The 25,124-nt window shown below is 35.6% G+C and overlaps 1 protein-coding gene across 4 annotated transcripts in view; it reads right to left on the bottom strand.

Annotated features, from left to right (window-relative positions):
• Positions 1-25,124, bottom strand: part of mast3a (microtubule associated serine/threonine kinase 3a) — a 55,992-nt gene that overhangs the window by 18,969 nt on the left and 11,899 nt on the right. For all 4 annotated transcript variants that reach the window (XM_021471251.3, XM_073925816.1, XM_021471249.3 and 1 more), the window contains 11 exons: positions 21,433-21,508; positions 18,522-18,676; positions 17,274-17,349; positions 16,863-17,072; positions 6,945-7,046; positions 4,089-4,221; positions 3,890-3,954; positions 3,164-3,249; positions 1,539-1,747; positions 1,291-1,429; positions 1,066-1,198 (listed from right to left, as the gene is read on the bottom strand). In XM_021471251.3, coding sequence (XP_021326926.2) covers positions 1,066-1,198; positions 1,291-1,429; positions 1,539-1,747; positions 3,164-3,249; positions 3,890-3,954; positions 4,089-4,221; positions 6,945-7,046; positions 16,863-17,072; positions 17,274-17,349; positions 18,522-18,676; positions 21,433-21,508 — 1,384 coding nt within the window. The remainder of the gene's footprint in view (positions 1-1,065; positions 1,199-1,290; positions 1,430-1,538; positions 1,748-3,163; positions 3,250-3,889; positions 3,955-4,088; positions 4,222-6,944; positions 7,047-16,862; positions 17,073-17,273; positions 17,350-18,521; positions 18,677-21,432; positions 21,509-25,124) is intronic.

The following is a 25,124-nucleotide window of genomic DNA, read 5'->3' as shown; positions in this document are numbered from 1 at the left end:
TTTAGAACTATAACAGGAATAAAATGAAAAAATTAAATAATATATAATAAGACAAATAAATAATAAATGAAAAACATTATTAAAGTAAAACAAAATTAATTAAGTCCTTAATTTAAGGCATTAATCAAACAAAAACCTTTCCCTTTTTACCTCCTTTCAGGAATTTTGCATTAACATTACAACGAATAAACAAATTAAACAAAATATACATAGCAATAAACAGATACCTTATCTAGTATGTTATAAAAGTAAAATCAATTATTTAAAGACATCATTTTCTTACAATTTTCCAACCCATTCCATAAGGCTGCTTTGACCTTTCACATACTTTGCACATACACTACCTGACAAAAGTTTTGTTGCTAATCTCAGTTGTAACAACAATTAATACCTTGACTTCAGTTGATCATTTGGAGAAGTGGCAGAAGGTAGATTTTTCTGATGAATCATCTGTTGAACTGCATCCCAATTATCACAAATACTGCAGAAGACCTATTGGATCCCACATGGATCCAAGATTCTCAAAGAAATCAGTCAAGTTTGGTGAAAGAAAAATCACGGTTTGGAGTTACATTCAGAGATCCGCAGATTGAATGGCAACATCCTGATGGCAACAGCCTGAGGTATCAAGACATTCTTCAGCAGGAAAGCGCTCCTTCTAATACTTCAGCCTCTACATCAAAGTTCCTTAAAGCAAAAAGGGTCAGGGTGCTCCAGGATTGGCCAACCCAGTCACCAGGATGAACATTATTGAGCATGTCTGGGGTAAGATGAAGGAGGCATTGAAGATGAATCCAAATAAGCTTAATGAACTCTGAGATTCCTGCAAGAATGCTTTCTTTGCCATTCCAGATGACTTTATTAATAAGATAAAGTCATCTGGACCAAATGATCAACTAGAAGTTGAGTTATTATTTGTTGTTCCTAAAACTTGGATAGGCGACAATACTTTTGTCAGGTTGTGCACTTTACTTTTTATGGAAGGAAAAGAAAAAAAAATACACACGAGGTAGAACTTTTAAAATTAGTACAGGATGTGATGTGCTCATGTACAAGTAGACCAACCTGTTTATCAATGAACTCTCTGGTGTCTTTCTCCATGTGCTCCTCATAAAGGTTTGTGGTCATGTTCATTAAACCGATTTTAGACAAGCCAAAGTCAGTCAGTTTAATATGGCCCATTGACGTAATGAGCAAGCTGAAAAAGGGAAACAAACACAGTGAATGCAACGTTTTGAAGGACACAAAGTCATGCGTAACAGCAGGATTGCATCATGGAGCAGCTCTTACTTGTCAGGTTTGAGATCCCTGTGCACAATGCCATAATTATGAAGATACTCTAGTGCAAGAACAGTCTCTGCAAAATACATTCTGGCCATGTCCACCGGCAAGGGACCCATGTTCTTTAGCAAATTTGCACAGTCTCCACCTGCAAAGATGATTTTTATAATAAATAATTGAGTTTCATACTTTGACCCAATCCATGAGAAATGATGTGCGTCATAAGATTAGATGACAGCACGACTCCTCCGACTCACCCTCCACATACTCCATGACCATGCAGAGGTGTCGGCGAGTCTCAAAGGAGCAGTACATGCTGACCACAAATGGGTTTTCTGCAAACGTCAGGATGTCTCGCTCTACAAACACCTGCTGGATCTGGTTCCTCAAGATCAAGTTCTGCCGGTTGATCTTCTTCATTGCAAAACGCTGCCTTGTCTCGCGGTGTCTGACAAGGTATACAGCCCTGCAATCAACAGAAAGATCAGAATCTCATATTCTTAATAGTTCACATATACCCAAGTATTTAGTTTCACATACTGTATGCATACACTAGTGTGCTTGAGATGTTATCATTAGCACATTAGGTTGTTTTCACATGACCTCACTGATGACGCGTGGAATTCAGATGGAGGGCAGGAGGTGATTCTTCTACATAGAAATATTTTGATGTTCTGATAGTGATTCCTGTTTTATGTTGTTTATGATTGTTTAAATCAGCCAAAATAAGTAAGGCCAGACAGCTTTTATAGACCTGCAAAAGTTTTTACTTATAAATAGGAAAAAGTTCAAGAAACTGGCTGAAAAATGGAACAAAAGGCGACATGTAATAAACATTTTTTCAATACATCTATGTGTTCAAGCTTTTTTAAACGCGATAATTTATTTGACAGCAACAATGAAGATTATATACAGGCTTAGCTATGTGTATAAATGTTACTGTGTTGTACAAAAATCAGATACAAACATCACTACACTTATGCAAAATCCAGGAGAATACAAATAAATGTACCCTTCCATGTAATCGCTGTAATGAAATCTCCATTTTGTTTTGCAATAATCCAAGTCTTAACTGGCGTTTCGGCGGAATAAACTAATGCAACGTTAACGTTTATATGCGCAACAGTAGTGAATGTTTGTTGATGGTATATTCACAGACAGAACAAAAAAATGCAACTCTTGCGAGAAAACAAGACTGTTATTACTTTGGAGCACTTTTCCCTCTTACAAAAATAAACATTAATGTAATGTAGACTATGCGTCCACGCTTTTCTATGCTTTCATCTGTTATTTCGGGATGTCTGGAAGATATCCACATGGAGAAAAAACTATAATAATTTACAACAAACATGTTTTTGAACCACATAGTAAAGTGTATAATGTGTATAACTCTTTGTTAATGAATAGAAGAGAATACTGTAGTATTGTAAACTAATAAACTGTAATGTACTGTGATGGTTTATAATTATAGCGTAGAAAACTGAAGCCTATTGAATAATTTGTTTATTACTACAGTTGTGTTGTAACGATTTTCATGAGCATATATCAACTAAAAGGGTGATGACAAACAAGAGTGATGCGTTCCAAAATCGGCTCAAAATATGGACCCCAAATTGGACAAAATCATGTTCTTAAGTTAAAAAATAAATGTGTTTCCATTCAAATTCCCATAAAATATATGTACTCTAACTGCTCAAAGCCTGAAGACTTGTTTTGACCTTTAGCATCAAGCACTGACTCATCCAGACTGCAAAATGGGCCAGAAATCTGGGCAAAGTTGTGTAGCGTATTCATTCCTTTAGTCAACGGATGACCTAAATTCATATGACTATAAAAATGCCAGTTCCTTCTCTGAAGAAAAGAACAGTAAGGGTGAGCTCACCCATAAGCCCCATTGCTGATGAGCTTTATGGTCTCAAAATCTCTTTCCAGAGGCTTCCTTCGAGGCGTCATGATTCCAGGACGATTCTGGAGCACAAAAGAAAGAAAATAAAACTCTCAATAGCAGAACTATACAAAAATCTGACAGAACACTATACTGAGAATTTAGACTCTTCTTTGATACAAACATTTTTCAATTCTTTAAAAATATTAAAAGAATACTATATTCAAATACTTTATTTACATGTATTAAAATATAGAAAATAGAAAACACCATATCACTTCTACTTTTATATAATGTTTATATAATAAATTGAGTCTTCCTGAGCACAAGATATATTCTAAAACTACTTTAAATGTGACTCAATCCATCCCAATTAATGCTTTCGGACACTGTTTTTTTGACTAAAGCTTTAATTAATCTAAATAAGGCGTTATACCAGACACACTTATTTGATATGACCTTTTAGGTATGCAGAGAGAAAATGTGTTGGGGGGGGGTAAATTTGGCTAAATGTTTAGCCAAAATTAGTCATTACTACATTTGGATTGAATTAGCACCGTGCATTGTTGATTTCATTTGAGTCAGATAAAACTCTTGACTTATGCAATGGTGGAAAGGATGATTGTTTAGACCTTGCTGGCAATGTAACGTACAGACTGGACCTCATGGAATGGAAAACACGAGACCTCCAGCAGCTTAGAGAAGCAGTGTTTATTTTCTTACCTCTGCAGAGTCATCGAGCTCTCTGCTTGAGCTGCCTGAGCTGTTGTGCTCAAGTTGCACCATGTCTGAACCCAAAGACAAGAGGAAAATCAATCACTCATTTGCCTAAAGCTACTTTTTAATTATACGCTACAACATAGACAGAAAAAAAAAAACACAATAATTTTTGGGTGGGGTGATAGATAAATCATAATTATACCCTCCAGGGGGTCTCGGGTGAGACCTAGTTGGCTGATGATGTATCTGGGGATGTCAGTCTTAATTCCCTGGCCAACTTTGGCTTGGCCTTCTGCAACTTCTAGACGCTGATAAAATTCCTCAGGGTCAAATTCCTGTTTATCAAAAAGAGAAATTAAATGACATTACTATCTAAAATGGCATAAGACAACAAATTCAGACAGTAATTACAAACTTTATGTGTATTTGAAATAGGCAACATTTAAACAAATGAATCAAACCTTTATAAATTTTTTTTTTAAAAAGTCCTAAAACGATTGAACAACACACCTTCTTATGACAATTTTGAAACAAACTACAAAGCAAAAAATGGTTCTTACTCACATTTTTTGTCTTGTTTCTAGTCTGAATATCTAAATATTCTTAAATCAAAAAGCATTTTCTAGACAAGCAAAACAAGGTCTTGATTTAAGAAATAATATGGCAAAATCAAGAATTTTCCCTAACAAAAGCAAAACAGATATTCAATTTAAACAAGCAAAACTAGATCTAAGATTAAAACAATGGAGTTTGCAAGGCATAACATCCTTCTGTCTCATTACTACTGATAATGAATTAGAACGTTTTCAACAACTTTTGAATACATATAACTTCACATATAAACAAGACTTTTTCCGTTATATTCAAGTTAGAGACTATTAAAATACAAACATAAAATATTCAGAAGATATAGAACCAACATTAATGCAGGTATTTGTAGAAACTCACAAAATGTAGGTGAATAAGAAACTAGTATCAATAATTTATTCCTGCCTGACATAAAAAAAAACAAAATAAAAAAAAACACTCAACAATGTTTTTAAAACAGAAACGGGAAAAGGAAGCCAATATAACTATAACAAATGAGTAGGGCGAGACAGAATCTGCTGACCTTTTTGCTATTTCTGCAGAGAATTTTGGTAGAAGTCTGCGGGTTTTTAGCGAAATTATTTTGGGAGTATCATAACTAAAACCGTAATATATGAAATAAAAAATAATATCTTTTTAACTTTTATTTAATGTTTAAAATGCAAATCCAATTAGATTCACTTTATTTGGTAAATAAATCATATAATATATCAAGTGAAAGACAGAAAATAATACTGTACAAACTGCATTGAACATAAATCAGATGAACATTTTCATTTTAGTCAATAATATTACAGTAATTAATTAAAAAACTGAATAAATATGGATTTACACACATTTACTCAAGAAAATAAACAGAATTAAAGATGGGCTAAAAATCTGCGGAAATCTGCGGAATTCTGCGCTCGCCGATTCCGGGTGGGCCTACAAATGAGGAATGGCTAACTATTTGGGAAACACAAATGATCACAATTAATTCAGATTTATGGAGGGAGTTTATTCGCAAAAATGTAATCAGGTTCTTTATGATACCTAAACTAAAATACTTTCAAACTAGAGATCAAAAAATAGTGAATTCTGGAGAAAATGTATTGGTTGATCATTTCCACGTATTTTGGGATTGCAATACACACCAATTGGCAAGATTTGAATAAAGAGATAAAGGCAATAATAGGATTGAATCTGGAATGTAATTTTAAAACTATGTGCCTGGGAATTTACTCTGCAGAAATACCAAAACAATTATGCATATCATCTTAATACACTACTAGCAATTTTTTTTCAATAAAAAGGCTATTACAAGGAAATGGCTCAAGGAAGATCCTCAATCTGTAGGTGAATGGCATGATATTGTAAAAGGTATGATATGGAAGTACTGACACTTTGCTTGAGACAACAAGCCTATAAAATGGCTGCATACTGGGCACGTAATTAGAGCTGTAAAGCTTAACCTTTCGATTACAGGTAAAAATTTGAATCTGTTGGAGATGTCCAATAGGGGTGGGGCGTGATCACCAGAATGGGGAAGTGCCAGAGTAAAGTGAGAAAATATGATACATCAAAGTTTTAGAATATGGTAAAACTTTACGCAGTTTTCATCTGTTTTTATTTTATTCATACTTGTCTCTTTTATTCCTGCTTATGTAAAGCACTTTGAATTGCCACTGTAAATGAATTGTGCTATATAAATAAACTTACCTTGCCTTAATAGGGTAAAAGATTGAGAAGAGACCTAATGTTTAAATTTTATTGTGGTGCTTTTATATATATATATATATATATATATATATATATATATATATATATATATATATATATATATGTGGAGCTTGTTGATTTTTGGTACGTAACCTTTAACAAAATTTTATATAGCAACATTTTATCAACCATAAACACGAATGTAAATAAGATTGTATTCGGTAATCTTTGCCACTTGTATTGTATGTCTTTTTTGTTTCCATGTTCCTTTGAAAATGTTTTTTTTTTCTGAACTGTTTTGAATATATATTATATAAAAAAACAAAAAAACAGGCAAAACAATCTGCCAATGGGGTAAGAAAAATATTCTTGTTTTAAATCAAAAACAAGATTTTTTTTTTTTTTTTTTACCCTATTGGTAGATTATTTTGCTTGTTTAAGCAAAAGCTCGCTCACAATTTGGGCACAATATTTCTCAAAACAGAACAATATTTTTTACTCATCTAGAAAATGCTTTCTAATTAAAGAATTTGTAGATATTTGGACTAGAAACAAGACAAAAAAATCTAGGTAAGAAAAGCAGTGTAACTTTCTGACTTTTCTTTCTTTGATACATACATTCCTTCATTCATTCAGACTTCCTACCGCTAATAAATTACATATAATTTGGTTTGGTTGTCCATTTATTATTAAGAAACAAAACAACATGAATGTCAATTGTAAATAAATGTAAAACATATGCTTTTTAAAACGGTGTTAATCATCATTTTACCAGACATTCCAGTAGTCTTGCTGGCCTGGAAATAATGATGAGAATCTTCTTCACGAGTTTGGCAATCACAGTCACTTCCTCACTCTCAGAGCGCTCATATGCCTGTGGGTAAAAGAAAAACATTCAGGGCCAATGCAAATAAACTACACGAGCTCAAAAACAAAACAACCTAAATTTTTGCATGAAGATTGGTGGACTCAAGCACAAGGGAGAAAAAATGTGTTTTTAAATGCTAAAAGTTACAGAAATAAGTGACCCAATTCACAGTGTGGGGACAGAGACAAGCAATCTTGGAATAAGAGCATAAAAACCCCTTAAGCTTCCAATGATATTAAAGAAAAAAGGCATAGTTCACCCAAAAATGAATTTCTGTCATTATTAATTTAACGCTGTATCATTCTAAACCCATAAGACAGCACTTCACAACTGTGCAATGCAAAATAAAAAAAGAAAATGCCACTTTTTAACATGTTATATTTAAATGCTACTCTATAACATGTTATCTTTTAAAACATTTTAAAACACAAGCATCTTAGAAATGAATTCGTTGCACCACGACTTGTTTCCTCTTGCTTCATTTGATCAGCCCCTTTCCTTCATTTGCTATTCATGACTTCATAGGCATGAAGCAAAAACTCCTTGGGGAGACAAAACAGTCTCTCACTTGCCCTAATTAACCATCTCTCCCTTCACAGTGTTGACATGACTGCCAGGCCACACAGACACAGCAGACGACGAGCGTGCTCTCTTCAGTATCCTTCCAGGCAAAAACTGCACATGACAGCAGCAGTTTGGTATGAGGAATGAAAGCTGCCAGTTTACTTTAAAACTAACCCAGGACAACATGTGCCTGTTTAGATATTACATGTTATTGGTATTACAAGTTTTTCTTTTTAAATAAAAATGCCTCAATGCTTCTGTATAGATGCATAATGGATGTCATTTTTTAGAAAAAAGAAAGCAGGACACAAATAGGGCCAATTAAAAGAATAAGACAGGGCTTTTGGGGCGATATGTCAAGAGATATGAGGCTCTCAGTCATGTATTTATTTATTTAATGCCATGTCAGCAACCAAGGCTATTTTCATGTCAGGAACACTTCAATAATAAATACACAATTTAACAAATGAATCCATCAATTAAATAAGATGTTTAGCACTAGTATCAGGGTTTCTGCCATTTTAAGACTATTATATATGAAAATTTAGACTTACACATGGGTTACACTCGATTTTTTTCAAAAATCTCAGTGATAAAAGATTTTTAATTGCCCCATCAAATTTTTTTTATTCAATACATTTAATAAGGGGAGTCACGTGATGCAGGCATCAAAGCAAGACACGTGTCAGTGAACTCCGGGGGTGCCACATCAGTTGTTACTTTTTTACTAGTAATAATTTATCTCTAACTGGATCACATGTTCTCTTAGATATGTTTCATCCATTAATCAGGGGAAATTTTTAAACTTTTGGCGTGAGAAAGTGAACAAAACGATTTGACGTCAGATCCCTGATACCCCGAAAGATAGCAGCTAAACAAAAAAACTATTGCTTAAATCTCTCATGAAAGCGATTCGTGAACGTAACAACGAACTTACATCTCAAATAAATAAAACAAGCGAAATCCAAAGTTCTTTGTTCAAAATTTAACTGTCACTTTCAACTCTAGTTGACCAGGTGGACGAAATGCAGGTCAGGATTGGTGCTAACGAGGACAATTTGACAGACTCCTGCGCGCAAATTGTAAAGATGGAAAAAGAAATAACATTCCTAAAAGAAAAAAACTGATGATCTCGAGAACTGGAGTAGGAGATCAAAATAAAGTTTATAAACATCCCGCAGAAGTCAGAGGGCCGTGACACAGTTGGATACTTAGAAAGTCTCATCCCGCAACTGTTAGGGAAGGAAAACTTCACTACTCCGATTACTCTGGAGAGAGCCCACCGCGTCGGAAGGTTTTCCGACAGGACCAGACCCATCATCGCTGAATTTCTAAATTACAGAGAAAAGAATAAGGTTCTTTGACTGGCTATAATTAAAGGTGAACTGTCCCTGAATGAGAAGCGAATCTCTTTCTAACCAGACTATAGTGTTGAGATGAAATGAAAGATAAACAAATTTAATGACATGAAGAAAAAGCTTCGGGAGAAAGGCACTGAATACGCCATCCGATATTCAGCCACACTGTGAGTCCGATATCAAGTAGGATTCAAACTATTCTCCACCTCACTTGAAGTTGATGCTTTCCTCGCTGAGATGGACAAGGTTTAATACATTTAATAATACAATAATAATAATTTTGTTTAAATATTTTTTTATTAAATTTCAAATATATCCATTCACAAAGCCTAAAACTCTTACCAAGTATAAAACAAAACATAGCTGACAATTACTTCAGTCTACAATAATAATAATAATAATAATTTTATAATAAAAAAATATATAGGTCAGTCTCCTCAGCAGTAAATAAATGGGGAACGTTTCAGCGCAATATGTAACAGTAAGGAACGTAATTAAATGCTATTTTTAAATTAAAAGTTTTATTGAGATGGATTGTTGGTGATTGTATGGGCGTTAATGGCCGGATTGGGTAGCTATACATGATCAAGGGAAAAATAAAACGTGTTAAAAAAAAGATTTAAGACCTACAACATAACATGAGTATTTTAAGACTTTTTAAGACCTAAAACTTACCTTTTGACATTTAGGACATTAAGACTTTTTAAGACCCCGCAGATGCCCTGTAATACAGGTATATGATAAAAGTTCTAAGATTTTTCTTGATGTCACTGTGCAAAAAATGTCTTTAAGAGAGTTAATTTCATAACAAAGTCTTATATACGACATCTGGTAAAAATCACTTGATCGAATCAAGTCTAAAAATGTCTTAAAATTCTGTTTGAGATTTCAGATTGTCATGAGGCTCTCAGTCACGCTTGGATAAAAGGAGACAGGCTGTGGCTGTATTAAAGGGATTGTTAACCCAAAAACCATGAATAAATTCATCAGAATCTGTGGAAGCAAATAATTTTTCCTACTATGGAAGTCAATAGCTATAGTCCTACAACATAGAGCTGCATGATTCTGGCTAAAATAAGAATTACCTTTTTTTTTTTTTGCTTAAAATCAAGATCACGATTCTGTAGATGTAAAATAAAAGTTAATATGAGTAGGCTATTATTATTGTTATTGCTCAAACATGTGGTAAAACAATAATAATAAATTAGGCCTCTGTGTAGGTCTACTGTTGGTTAAAATGCTACATTTTGTATAGTGCAGTTATACTGACACAGTGTTAAGCATTTATTTTAATGTACAACACTTTGTGTTTGCAATGAAAGAAAAAAACATATCAGATGCTTGTAGTAATCATATCTCGAAAATGCAAGATGATCATTTAAATGTGCGCGCCGATTTCACTTTCACTGCCGAGTGCGCTCATCTCAAGGCTACCGTCACTTTGATGAAAAAGCATACATGCAAATCATACTTCCTGCACAGCTCCCAAACGACCATTCTGTGCAACAAACTGACTGTTACTTACGACACTATTACCTGTTATTCACAGCCTATGCAGGTTCTGAAGAGCACAGGCGAGTCTTCTCGGTAGTAAACAAACAGCGTGTCAGCTCATGCGTGAATTTGCAGCCGCGAATACATCATTACATGACAGAAATGACATTTTTGGGTAAATTAAGTCTTATAAATACAGAATGTGACTCTTTCAACACCATTTGGAGGTGTACATGTTGCAGAGCACTGTATATAAAACAATGTGAAGACTTCAGCGGCAGTCTTTACACTTCTTTCCTGACCTTAAAAATGTATTTGGTTGTATTTGGTGTGTAGGGTCGAATTGAGATCACAATCTTTTATTAATTAATCAGGCAGCCTTACTACAACATGGGTCAAAATATCTTCTTCTGTGGTCAACATTAAACAGAAAATCAAAGTTTTGAAACCACTCAAGCAGGCATGTAACAATTCAATGTTTTTTTTGTTTTTTTTTTTAAATAAGGTGATCTTTTATTATTTCTGAAATGCTGCACATTTCCATATAAAATAAAACAGATAGTCAAAAAAATTTAAATACTATTTTTTTAACACGCCCCTCCAACCCCTTACTTTATTTAATAAAAATAAAGTAGCTGTATTTAATACAAACTAAGACTTTGTGCTATTCTGTCAGTGCTGGGTTGGAGCTGGAAGGGCATCCACCGCATAAAACATTTTCCAGAGTAACAGGTGGTTCATTCTGCTGTAGCGACCCTGGATATTCAGGGACCAAGCCAAAGAATAGTGAGTGGGAAAGCTCAGCATATATACTTTCTCTGGCAAGAGGGGGGATTTCTGCACTGGGATGTCTGGCGCTGATGAAAAAACTACATCGATGACATTAAACAAAGATTATAAAAGTTGTATTCATACTGCCAGTTTGATGACAGGCCAGATATTGGCTTGTGTGGGCTGGCACTCCTGCGGTTTGAATAAAGATAGAACTTCCTCAATATCAACATGTACACTCGTCACCACTTTAAACTATTAATACAACCTGATCACCATATATTGCGCATGTTATGTGGGTTTACTATAAACACAATGATCCCTGCAGTTCATAAAAATCGCGATTTGCATGACATGCCAACCAATCTAAATCCTCTCATATCCCAATCGATTTCAACAATATGAATTAATACATCCCTACACTCATAGATGAGTGTATATGAAATCTTGTGTTACCTCTCTCTTTAAGGCCCAAAGCAAAATGGAAATTGCTATTAAAAAACAGCTAGATGAATAAACATGACATGACATGACCTGACTGGATGGCAGAGCTCAGGCAAATGTCCACATTCATTGCTGTTTTGAAATACATCTTGAATGGCTGTTACTCACCACTGTTCTTTTAGTCATGTTCATCATGCTACTGAAAGCACAGTGTGCAACACATATTTACATATTTAAATGCCACTGTCAGTAGTGTGGGTAGTATCAGGATATTTGTTAACTGTATTGACCTTATTCTTTCACATAACAGAAACCCAATTATCTATATCAAGAATTCCATTCTCATTTACTTCCATTGATTTTGAAAAGTCCCATGAAATAAAGTTTTAAATGTTAGTACCAGTATTGATAGTTTTAAAGATATCTGTAAGCTTGTGTGCTCCGAAACAGTGACAAAATTCATGTTTGGAAAATATAAAAATGATACAAACATGTAAAGCTTGTAGTTTGTCACTTCCACCTAAATAAATCAACGGTTTTATTCACATCACCTCAAACTAGTTTCTCATTTAATCACAACCAATCACTTACTCTCTAGTATCTCACATGCCCCGCCGCCATGAAGAAGTTCCTCATTTGCTTTTCATTTGATGCTTTTAGCTAGAGCGGTGATAAAACAAAATACTATTATCTGTTTTTTTTTTTTTTTAAGAGGAAAAAGCTACACTATGTCCCACCCTCTCTTAGGCCCCGTTTACACTGTCAGGTCTTGATGCCTTATTCCGATTTGTTGCCTGTATATGATTTTTTTTTTTTGCCTGTCTTGTTTACACATTCTTTTAATTGTGACCCATACCCAATTCACGTGTTTACATTTGCTATACAATTTCTGACGTCGCGCATGCGTAAAGGGGGGTTCTAGCATATGTGCCACACTGGCCACGATGGAAGAAATTGTCTTGCTTTTAGCTCTGCAAAATATACGAAGTTCGGCCAACTTTAAAATGATTTTGAGACAGGGGAAATAAAAAAGGGCTGTCATCGCAGCTTGCGCCTGGTTTTTATATGATGTCCTCCACCTTTCAGAGGAATTTATGGGTACGAGAAAGATCTCATGTCTAGTGGGAGCAAATTGTGCCGACTGACCACTTTCCTCCTCCTCTATGTTTCCACTGTTGTTGTTGTTTACCGCGTCAGCGTCTACACAAACGCTCTTCCTTTTACGTCATTAAACCGAAGGAGAAGCACCACATTGTCGCAAGTTTCATGATGTAAAAAATGGAATTCCTCAATAAATCTAATTTGCCTGTTTACATGATAGTCGCATTGCTAAATATGCGATTTATATCTGATTTTTTTCCATATATGAAGGAGGCCTGAAACCGATCTCTGAATATCCGAATGCATGCGTTTTTTTTGTTTTTTTTTCAAATTTACACGGTCATAGAAGACATCCGATCTGTCACATATGAGCAAAAAATAAACAAATAAATTCAGAATTGGGTCACATTTAAAGGGCACACAGTTTACCCCTTTTTTAAAGGTGCAGTAGGTGATTCTCTTCAGAAACATTTTTTGTTGTGCTGGTTGGAAGTCTCTTCAAAGTCCAATAGTAATGATTACAGTAAATGATCTAAATGTGTTTGTGTATTTTTATATTCTGGGTAAGGCATAGAGCTAAAAAATGTTTATCCAATTAAATAGAGTCGGACTGACATCCATAATTCCGATAAGCAGCTCAAACTGTCTATCAGCAAAATGCAGATTCGGACGCATATCCGCCATTCGCGCGTGCCCGTCTGCATAAGCGCCTTGGAGTCATGAGACCGGGAGAAATCAAATGCTGAATTGAAACTTTTAAAAACCTGAATCAATATGCGAGTTACTTTAGCACGCTGGAGGAAGGACGACACCATAGCTGAAGTATTACTGTTAGACAGGTAATGTTCTGTTTTAAAACTATTTTAGTCAGGCTAAGCTTATGTCAGATTGTGTTCTGTTATGAATGACTTATATGCACAGACGTGTTGTTCAGCCAGTGAAATCTGCCGGCGAAAAAATGATGTGATTATTTTCAGTTTCATAAAGTCCTTTTACAGCATCTATAATGTAGATTTATGTTTAGTTTAACTACAAAACATCAGTAAATAGCGCTATTCCGCCTAACCTGCTTTATTGAGCTGAAGTTGCTTTTATATTCACATTGGGTCATTTTTGAACAACCACGCTACTCTGAATATTCGCTCTAAAATAGCATGTAAGTGTGGCTAAGTAAGAAATGTAATTCCTGCACGGCGCTGGCTAAACACCAACTAACTGGCAAATGACATGAACCAGTGGGTTGTCTGTCTGCTGTTGTGACGCGGTGCGCGCTCGCGATTTCAGGAGGTGTGGCTTTGAATCACAGTCCTGTCGTCCAAAGATAATATGCTAAGCCACAGGTGTCAAACTCTGTTCCAAAAGGGCCGCAGCTCTGCACAGTTTAGTTAAAACCCTAATTAAACACACCTGATCAAACTAATTGAGTCCTTCCGGCTTGTTTGAAACCTACAGGTAAGTGTGTTGAAGCAGGGTTGGAACTAAACTGTGCAGGGCTTCGGCCCTTTAGGAATTGAGTTTGACACCCCTGTGCTAAGCGGTTGGCATTTTGGTAGATCACCTACTGCACCTTTAAGATTTAATATTAATATTATGGTTCTTCTAAGTGTGCCAGTTTAGGTTCAGTTCAAAACACAGTTCACATTTTTTATTTTTTTTTAATAATGTGTTAAAAAGTGTTATTTTATGGGAGTGTACACAGCTCACTGCTTTAGGGGTGTGTTGCGGCTTCCCACCCAATGTAACAAAGGGGGCCAAAACAAGAGCTCCCCCCGATCTGTGCTGTATTTGGCAGACAGAGAGAAGCAACATGAGTGAGAGGCGCTGAGCGTCACTGAGCTGCACTTCTGGTGTGCGACCTGCAGAAAAGTTTGTTATTTTATTTCCAATGGAGGAACACGCACATGAGGCAACACGTTCCCACTTTCCAGCTGCACCTAGTTGTTCCAGCTGCACAGGGAGCTTCTGTGACCGCGAGAAATCCAAACGGCTAAAGTTTAAGGAAGGTGCAATGAAAAGTACACAGGTTTGCAAACCCACCTAAAGTTACAAACAATAATTTTGATTACAGGGATCATGTGGTGAATGTTGATCTTGTGTTGAGCCTAATGAGCCTTACATTTAAAAATAGAGCAAGGGTGTTCCTTTAGTGACTTGAATCACATGCTGAAAATGGCGGACGTCAAACAACAAACTGAGGACATGGTGATGCGCACCTGTCAATTAATATTGGTGGGCGGGGGGGACCGCACTCCTACGTCAAGCTGCGGTCGATCTAAAGACCGCTCCAATTGGTCCACCGTTTTGATGTTGTTAAATTAAAAAAAAAAAAAAAAAAAAGGACTGGGTGTGTTTTTATCACACCAATATGACGGTATATACACTACACCTACACATATGTGTGTCCAAACAGCTTGAAAAGTAGATTTTTCAACATAGGTGCCCTCTAACTGGCAGTGTAAATGGGGCCTTAGTGTTTCCATTGACATTATGTTAAACATCAAATAAAAATGCACATTTCAAAGCACTTCACTGTACCTTTAACTGTAAAAAATTTTTATTTTCTTGTAATATTTTTATCTAGAGTCATAAACACGCTTGTTTGTAGAGCCCTATAGGCAAATGAATCAGAAGTCCTGAAACTACTGCAAAAAAAGAGCTTACTTCTGCATTGCACAATAAGGTGAATGCAGCTGCTTGGTTATTTCAAACTTCCTTTTATCACCTAAATAAAGAAAGGCAAAGATATTTGCTGTTAGTATAGCAGGGTCTTTACAGGGCAGAAAGGTTTACAAATACCTTTTTAATGGTGTGCTGTAAGTGAACGTCACAGCATTGACACACACACAGCTAAGACTGGTGTTTGAAAAGAATTTGTAAATATGTGCGGCACACTTTCCTCTTAGTAACAAAGCAAACAACAAAACAGACATTGGTGACAGCAGAAAGCATCTAGTAATAGCAACAAGCATATGTTAACACAAGCACTGCAATTAAAGCCTTTCCATCAAGTTACAGGCATATGAAAACAAATCTGTAGACCTGAAAACTTATAGTAAACTACTTATGATGTTTCTTCCAAATGACAATATTCGTCTTTGATATTTTGAAGAAATGTTATGACATCTTTATAGTATGAAACAAATATTAACCTTTTAATCATACCCATACCTAAGGAATCCAGAAAAACTGATTTTAAGTGGTCACGTGTACACATTCTTTGAAGAAAGCAGGTGGAAAAAAACACTTCCTGTGGTGCAATACATAGTTAATATTGATCGAACACTGATGAACTTATTGAACAAATAACTGACATTGATCAAAAATTAACAAATAACTAAGAAATGCTATAACACCACGCCCAAAATACCCACACGGAACTTCCTCTGAGAATCCTGCCTGAGAGCAACATGTACACTATACTGACGCGGAGAAGAAACTGTTGAATTAAGTTGTTATCTTTGTTGTATGCCCGCACAAATGTATTTTTTTCGTAGCTTAACCCACAGATTCAGATTGAACCACTGAAAGCGGATATTTTTGGTATTTTTCTGAATTTTGAAGTCTGAAGAGTGTGGAACCTGGCTTTCTATAGAGGATGAAAGGGCTTGCAGATTTCCCCTACAATATCTTAACCTGGGTTGGCAACAAAATAAAAAAGAAAATGTACCTAATATATAATTTTTCCAATAGTATTTGGTTTGTTGTTGGTTTTGCAACATTTAATTGAGACATATGCTACCCTTTACAAAATTGGGGTCAGTAAATTGTTTTTTTATGCTTTTGAAAAACATTCTAAAAATGTCTAAATTTAATGTTTAATTAATTAATATAATGTCTAAAAATATATTCTTGCCTTTTTCCTACTATGGAAGTCAAAGGCTAAAAAACAGCATTCTTTAAAAGAGCTTCTGTTGTGTTTAAAAGTAAAAAAGGAACTCGGATGGGTTGAATAAGGGTAAACAATGAGCAAATTAGAATTTTTATCTTTTTAGTACTGAAATTTATATTGCTGTGCGTTTGTCAAAATGCAAATTTCAACAACATAATAAATCTCTCATTTTAAATTCAGTTGTACAACATGTTTTTGTACCTCATGAAGAAAATTTTCTAATTTCTCCTGTAGTTCCATGAAGTAGCTGGATGTGATGAGCCCCTTTCTGGACTTCTCCAGACAGTCTCGGACAAGCTCGACCAGCTGGTGCTGAATGAAGCCCAGCACTCCATCAGCAAGAGGAGGAGCGCTGTCTGGAGAATAGTCTGCAATCACTGCCAGCAAACGCCCCTCCATCTGAGCCGTAGCCTGGAAGAAAGATAAAAAAATTAAATAAAAAAAAAGAACTGAGACGTTGTAGGTGACAATTGTCATTTATTTTGTTTGGACCAACCAGGGCTCCAATTTTCCCACAGCCACAATTTAAACAAAGTAAATAGCATGTGACGACATGACGTGGCGTCCGTGTCTGTGGTGGAAAACAAAATGTAAATGTCTGAACTTAATTACCTTTGGAAACCGTTCTTTGTAAACGTGATTCATCATCACAATTTCATTATCAAAGGAGCCACACGTCCGCCCAGGGCTAAAAAAAAAACAAAGATACTTCAGTTAAATTGCATTGGTGTTCATGCACATTTACTTTTAGAATTATGTACAAACAAATGTAATTCTGTCACTAATCACTCATCTTGATTCTGTTTTAAACCATGCATGACTGACTTTCCTCTAAAGAATTGTGAAGGTCTTGGTTCTTTTTTTCCTCTGCACTTAAAATGTCTGAGCCAGAAAAAAATAAAATTCTTTGTGTGCATTAATGTCGTTACTGATCACTTAAATCGAAATAACATCAAAACTAAATATGAATAATGTATACATAAATATACAGTAAAATGTATATACAGGCTACACATTGCTTAAAACAGTAATATATGACTCATAACTTGTTATTAGGAAATGGAAATTGGTATTTTTTGCATTTTTATAGGCAATTTCATTTATTTTGGTTTGAAAAGCAAAGTTAATGCAATGTCACGTAATAGGAAATCATTGTGTTCTTTTCAAAGTGGTTAACATGGCGCGAATGTCAGCTGAAGTTTAGATTTTCCAACTCAAGCAATGTCTCTGTCACACAGCAGGATGTCTATTCACGTCTTTACGTTGACTTAACATGTAAATCATTCATGTTTGACGCTTAATCCGCATTTGGTGTAAAAACACATTGGGACAGTGGAGAGCATTGACAGGAAACCATGGGGAGCAGAGAGAAAAAGGAAAATTATCGGCTGGTAATTTACTCGGGTCACAAAACTCGTACAAGTATAAAACAAGTAGAGGATGAGTAAACTATGAATACATTTTTATTTTTGGATGAATTATCCCTTTAAACTATAGTAGTGAGTTTATTTTAACCATATCACCATACTTTTCAATTTCCTTACAGGTTAAGGCAAACTTGCCAGGGTGATTAATCACTCTAACTGCATAAACCAACAAATCTGCCCAAATCTGTCCACACTGAGAGGATTGTCGAGCATTAGCTAATTAAAATACGCTGTTTGCAAACTTTTGCCCACAGCTTTGCGAGAGTGAGTAATGCCTTGGCATGTACAAGCCAAACTAATCCTTCATCCTTATTCATTTGGCATCAAGAAATTCAGAAGATACAAACGTACAGTAAACATTCACCAGCTTACTGCTGTCTCTCTATAGGAAAATGCTGCATTTGACATGTTAGCTGAATGAGCAAGCAGAAACCTCAGACTGCGGGAGCGAGGATGGAACCGAGAGGGCTGTCCATCCTCATCTGCCACACTCTCTGTGCTCCTGAAATGCTTGAAGAGGCGATTGAGGTCATCTGGGGTGGGCTGAGAGGGCAGCTGGTGCAGGAGCTCCTGTGAGGAGGAGGAAGACTAGCACAAGAAAGAGAGAGAGAAACACAGCAAGATTCAGATGTTTAGGATGTGTTTACATTCAATAAAATCTGTTTGGTTCGATCAGATCAGACAAGGGAGACATTTTCTAGTTTACACCTGCTGCTATAAATGTCTCATTTGTCCACCTTTGACAGCTTTGGGTGGGTGTATACTATAGACTTTCTTGATCTTTTGAACCAATATTGCGAAATACAATTGTGCAATTTATACATGAACACAAAAGAAAAGCAGCTTCAGTTTTTGAACTGATACCTGAAAATCTATGTCAAAGACTGCAAGCTCACATTAGAGTCAGGACTCTTAAGGGAAAACATTACATTTTTACCTTTAACCTGACTTTAAATTTAGTCTTGCTAGACCGTTTGCAGGAATGTTTATGAATTAATTAAGAAGGCAGCGACATAACAGTGAACTAAAACAAGAAAGTAGATTCAGAGCCTGTGTTAGAGGATGAATTTTTCCATACCCGCAGGTGACAGTATCTCTAATGTCTTTCCACAAAAAGAAACCAGAGCTAGTGCTGCACACATACAAACCATAAATAAAGCAGCATTTAAGATATCAGAAAAAATAAAAGCCAGATTATTTGAGTTCCGTTTTGACTTGCGTCATTTGCTTAGTTTCTCCACTTTAGTTCTTGGTTTGGACAGCTAATCAGAGTGTTCAATGCTGCCACAATATACATAACAAACTAGAACTACGAACTAGGGTCCAGTTTTTATTAGTATTCAGAAGGTCATGATTCACACTCATTAAAATACTTTGTATAGTTTTTATTTTACATTCTTCTTTAGGTGATACAAAATACAAACTTTTCAGCACAATGCCTTCCTCAGCGTGCACAGCTTTAAATAGCAAAAATTTAAATGATCACGGAGGAACTCTGAAATTCTGTATCATTTGCAAATATTAATTTATTGCAAATATTTAAAGTCTGTGTGGACCAGAAGTAGCTGAGACTTATTTTAATGTTGATGTACTACCAACAGAAACTAAAAAAATTGAATAGGAACATTCTTTTGACACATCATTCTCGCATATTAAACTAATGGTAATAGGGGCGAGATTAAATAAATTGTGGCTAAAGTAGATTTTAGATTCTATGCCCGAGCCAACCCCTGCCACTATCTTCAGGATCTTCGGGCTGTGATCAAGCATGATCGTCAGCATCAGCATGATCAGCAAAACTGTAAATCCTGATTTTGCACAGACTTTAAAGAATGTGACAAAATCAAAACTGGCTTCTTTGCCTTCCCTCTTGTCTTGACGAGACATTTGCTTAGTTTTGTCACTTAAGTTTTTGGTCTGAGAGTCTCAGAGTGGTTGACGCTGCCCAATGGCTGACTGTCCGATTGAAGTGAAATCAATCAGCTGTGAGAGTGTCTACACCACAAAAGCAATCTGACTGAATGTTTTTTCCACAAGCTCCAGAAGTGGTCAAAAGTTTACAAGCTTTCAACCTTTACTTATATAAATCCATTTTTAACGTTGTTCGCTACAGACCAAAAAAAAAAAAAAAAAAGACTTTGTAAAGACTTGTGCCTGTAAAGACTTGTAAATCATACAGACTTGCGCCTGTTGCATCACTCTTATAGATGCGTGTCAAAATAAAAAAGTCACAACAGTTGTTTAGCTATGAACGTACAAGAGCCTGCATAGCGAGGCTGGGCACACGTTCTCAAATTGCATGAAATACAAGCGGTGAGCATCTGACAATCCAAAGCTGCTTATTAGTCTGTGCAATTATGCAAGGCAACTACAGGATTGGACATTTTCCATTGTAGCTTGAAGTAAGTCTGTGGTATAGAGGGTAATTGAAGACCAGGCGTAAACTGAAATCTCAGTGGAAGAGAATGAGCAGAAGAGCACATGACTGGAGCAGCGCTTGGAGGAGGAAACCAGAGAAGCTTCACAGTTTCCCTCCGAATAAAGTCTTCTCTGACACTGACTCAATAGGACATTGTTGAACAAGGCTGACCTCATCGCGTAAGCCATGAATGGCTGTACAGCATTTCAAAACAGAAAGGAGCTTTTTTTTTTCCTTTTCTTGATGGGAAGACAAATGTAAATCAATTTACACCATTGGGAATTATCCACAAGGATTAATACAGTAGAAAAAAATCTGCAGGCAAATAACAAATGATTTGAGCAGTAGAATTTCAGTGCAATTTCCACAAAAGAATAGTAAAATAAAGTATATACTGTCTTTATAATATAAAACAAAAAATTATCTATGGATATTTATATATACCACACTGCGCATTTCTGTCTCTAATGTTCTGCATTAGTACTTTTGCTGTACTGCTCTCTAAAAGTAAAAACAAATAGCATGCAGATAAAACATTTCATAACACTTTCGATTACTGAACACATATTTACAATCAATAAAGCTCCACAGGACTGCTTTCTGATAGCAAGTAAGATACTAGCTGTAGATGTTCTGTTTGGGTATGGGGTAGGGTAAAGAGATCTACAATATGATAATGTTATACAAAATAGAGCAGCAATATGTGCTTAACAAGTACTAATAAACAGTCGAGTAACTAATTAACAGGAAACGTGCAAAACATTTTTATATTTGATATATATTTTTCGTGTATACACAAGCTAAACACATCTGCTCTGTGCATACTCTGCGTATATAAAGAAAACACTGCAGAGGAAACGTATTGATGGCTCAAGAAAACGAAAACAAAGAGAGAATTTCAGAATAACTGAGGGGGCCCACTCACTGAAACAGCAGAACTGGGTGGATTTGTTCCATATCCAGACGAGACAGATGCCACAGACCACCGTCGTGTGTCTGGTCTAAAACAGGGCAGAGAAATAGGAAGACACCATGATTTGCCAATAAAGAGTCTCCATACAGATAGATTAAAGTCAAGGTTATACAAGTCACCTAATAATAAAGGAGCATCTTGATTCAGCCATACATGAAAGATCAATCTGCTATAGACACAAATACAACCTTTGAAAATGTAGGGATCAAAACTGGGACCAATGCTGCATTTATTTCATATACTAACACAAAAATACCGTACATACAATAATATTGTGAATTAGGGATGCACGATATATTGGCGGCTATATCGTTATCGGCCGAAAAACGATATTTTTAAGATTATCGTTATCGATCCAATGTCATAATTAGGCCGATATATTTAAGCCGATAAATTATGTAATTGTACAGACCTGCCTGTTGCGCTTGCGTGGGCGGAACATGTTCAGACTTGCCCAGTGCACTCCAATAGTGCTCTAAGTCCATCCATTCTTCACGTGGCATTGCTGTGCGTTAATAACTCAGTAAGTAACCACGTTCCTTATCATTGTAGATATGCTTGATTGAGAGTCATTGTGTATTTTGCTTTAAATCGCCTCAGGAAAAATATTACATGTGTAAACCTTTCCTGCTCTGTTCTGTTCTCTGCTCTGTTGTGTTAAGAGATATCAGGGGAGATTCACTTATTACTCCAGGGCCGAATAATATTAGTTTCGGGGTAAACTCTTTTCATTGCAGCTGGTGAATGAAAGAGGACACATGTAACTTGGTCCAAAATATTTATTACTTTTCATGTGGTACAAGTAAGTCACCAAAGAGGGAACATCAGAGAAAATGGTCTCATTGCGAAAAAAAACGCTCCTCTTTTCTCTCTCCCTCTTTTTCACACACACCCCAAACCGCAGCCCAGTCCCGTTGGAAGGACCCGCACATTTTACAACACTTATAAACATAACGTTGTTTGTAATCTTATTATTTGTTATTATCAACGCATTGCTAGTCATGTGTTGTTGATGTAAGATTGTATTCAGTTTGATCGGAATATTCATATTGATTATAACGAGCGCGCGAGCTGTCACTGCACACACACACACACTGTAGCACGGGGGAGAGGCAAGAGGTGAATCCAGTAAAAGGGGCTTTTAACCAGCCACTCATTCTGTCTTTATATTCTGCTCTGTGTTTGTCATAAAGTCAGCTCAATGCAGGTTTTGTATCAAAATCTGACTCTGATGGCAACTCTGCCTCTACAGTTAAGTAAAACTCTCAGCGGTTTATCATAAACTTTTCATCGATCATTTTACCGCGATTGACGGCAAGAATGAGCGCAGAAGCGTCTGATTGACAAGCAGCGCCTACATGTGACATGTCAAAATGCCAAATGGGATGAATCTGTGCAGTATTTTCTAAACGTACTATCTGTATTTAGCTGTTGGCTTGTTCGGTGGCTCTAAACTGTCAAAACACCTCTGATAAAGGCTTTTCGGACATGATATATTTGTACATGTGTACATCACTGTAACATGTTTTATTCATGACCATTTGAGCTGGTTTCAGTTCTTAGCTCTTTCATTTTCATCTTAAAATTTAAATATATTTATCTTGCTTGTTAATTAAATACCATTTTGTTATTTAAACTATTATTTTTAAGCAACAATCAACTTGCATGTCAATTTGCTATGAAGAAAAGGAAATAATTTTTTGCATGCTAATTTATGTGAAATCGTGAATATAGGTCTATAATCACCTTGCAATTTTGAAGTTATAGCTTTTTTGCTTTGAGTATAGGCTATTCAGTTCATAAGAACAGTTCAATATTTTATGAAGTTTGCTGTATAAAAATATAACAATTTAAAATATTTATGATTATCGGCCTATACATATCGGCTATCGGCCTCCAAGTCTGAAGAATTATCGGTTATCGTATCAGCTAAAAAATCCGTATCGGTGCATCCCTACTGTGAATTATTAAGAAAATAAAAATCTTTGATTATTTAACTAGTTTTGGTAACTGCAATACATTTTTCATGACTTTTTTTCAGGAAAGAAAGGTAAACAAAATATTTTTAAAAAATCTTAAACAAAAAAATTGAGCACACATTATATTAAACTGCAGTGTATGGGAGAGCAAACATTAAACATATCAAGAAGGGCTGCACTATATTAGAAAAATCTGATATTGTGATAGAAGACGATTTGAATAGCACTACAGTGTAAAAAAATAAATGGCAGCTGTGGTTGACAGTATTTAACCGTTAATTTAACTGTCATTTTTATAGTAAACTACCAAATTTTTTTTTTAATTTATAGAGGTAATATGTCTGTATTTTGTATAACGAACATCTACACATCTTTTATTAAAAAGTTAGACATGTTAACACAGTCATATGCAGTTAGTGATGAGAAAGTTACATAATGAACCAATGCTTATCACAAACAACTTTTCCCACAAGCAGAAAAGAGTAAGTGTGAAGAAGGTGCTCAGTGTCATTCTCACAGCTACTAAATACCTGTATGATATATCGCGCATATAATTAAAGTAATGAAATAAACATTGTTTGTATATTAGATGAACATAAATCTCTAATGTACATTATTGATGGTGATCTTGTGATGTGACTATTGCGAATGCGCACAATGTGATATCGATGCTAAAAAGATATATTCTGAGGCCCTATTAGATAGCTTAAACGTTTTAACAATTAACTGCATCTTTGTGTGCTGCAGAGACAGCGTTTTTTTTTTTTTTTTGTGATGTTTGAAAGTATTAAGAGGATCATTCTACTTAGACTAGGGCCCTGTTCACACCTAGTAATAACACAGTTTGGTCAACCGGATCACAAGTAGACTTGATGTCTGGTGTTTTATTTAGTTTCTTTTGTCTACTTTTTTATTATGTCTTCGAAGGGAGAGGCTATGGGCAATGCTTGTAGACATTTCTGCTCTTTCAATCTAACATTGCGAAATAGTCATTTGCATATTCATTAATACATAATTAATGCAGGACTGTAAGACAACTATCAGACAGAGAACTTTTTTGCTCTCAGACCATATTTGGACTTTTTGACCAACCAAACAAGCATTTAGACACAGCACGTTGATTGAAGCTCAAATGTTACAGACACTACAACACCTGTAAAATGTGCATATTAAAGGAACGCTTCACTTTCTTTGGAAATAGGCCTTTTACAAAAGTCAAAGTTAAACAGTTGAGTTTTAGCATTTTAATTCCATTCAGCTGATCTCTGGGTCTGTCAGGAGCCATTTTAGCTTTGTTTAGCTTAGCACAAATCACCTGCGCTAGAGGATGTACCTTTCTATATCTGCAAGTGGCAGAATCTATATTGGCATTCCACAAGGGGAAACCAGAAACAGTGCTGCACACATACAAAACAAAGCAGCATTTAAGAAATCTGACAAAATTAAAGCTGGCTTCTTTATGCCCCCTCTTGATGTGCATCATTTGCTTTGTCATTTCACTTTTGTCATTTCAGTCTTAGCTGAACAGCCAATCAAAATGTTCAATACGATCACAATATACACAAAATGTAGCTATACAAAAGTCAAACTTATATTAAATATAAAAATTATCAAAACTCTTTTTTAAATACTGTGTAGATGCTAATGCTATGTCAATTCAATGAC

The sequence above is a fragment of the Danio rerio genome, chromosome 2 (genome assembly GCF_049306965.1).
Source record: "Danio rerio strain Tuebingen ecotype United States chromosome 2, GRCz12tu, whole genome shotgun sequence".
NCBI classification, from domain to species: Eukaryota; Metazoa; Chordata; class Actinopteri; order Cypriniformes; family Danionidae; genus Danio; species Danio rerio.
The sequence above is the reverse complement of the archived record's forward strand: the minus strand, read 5'-3'. Positions and strand labels throughout refer to the sequence as shown.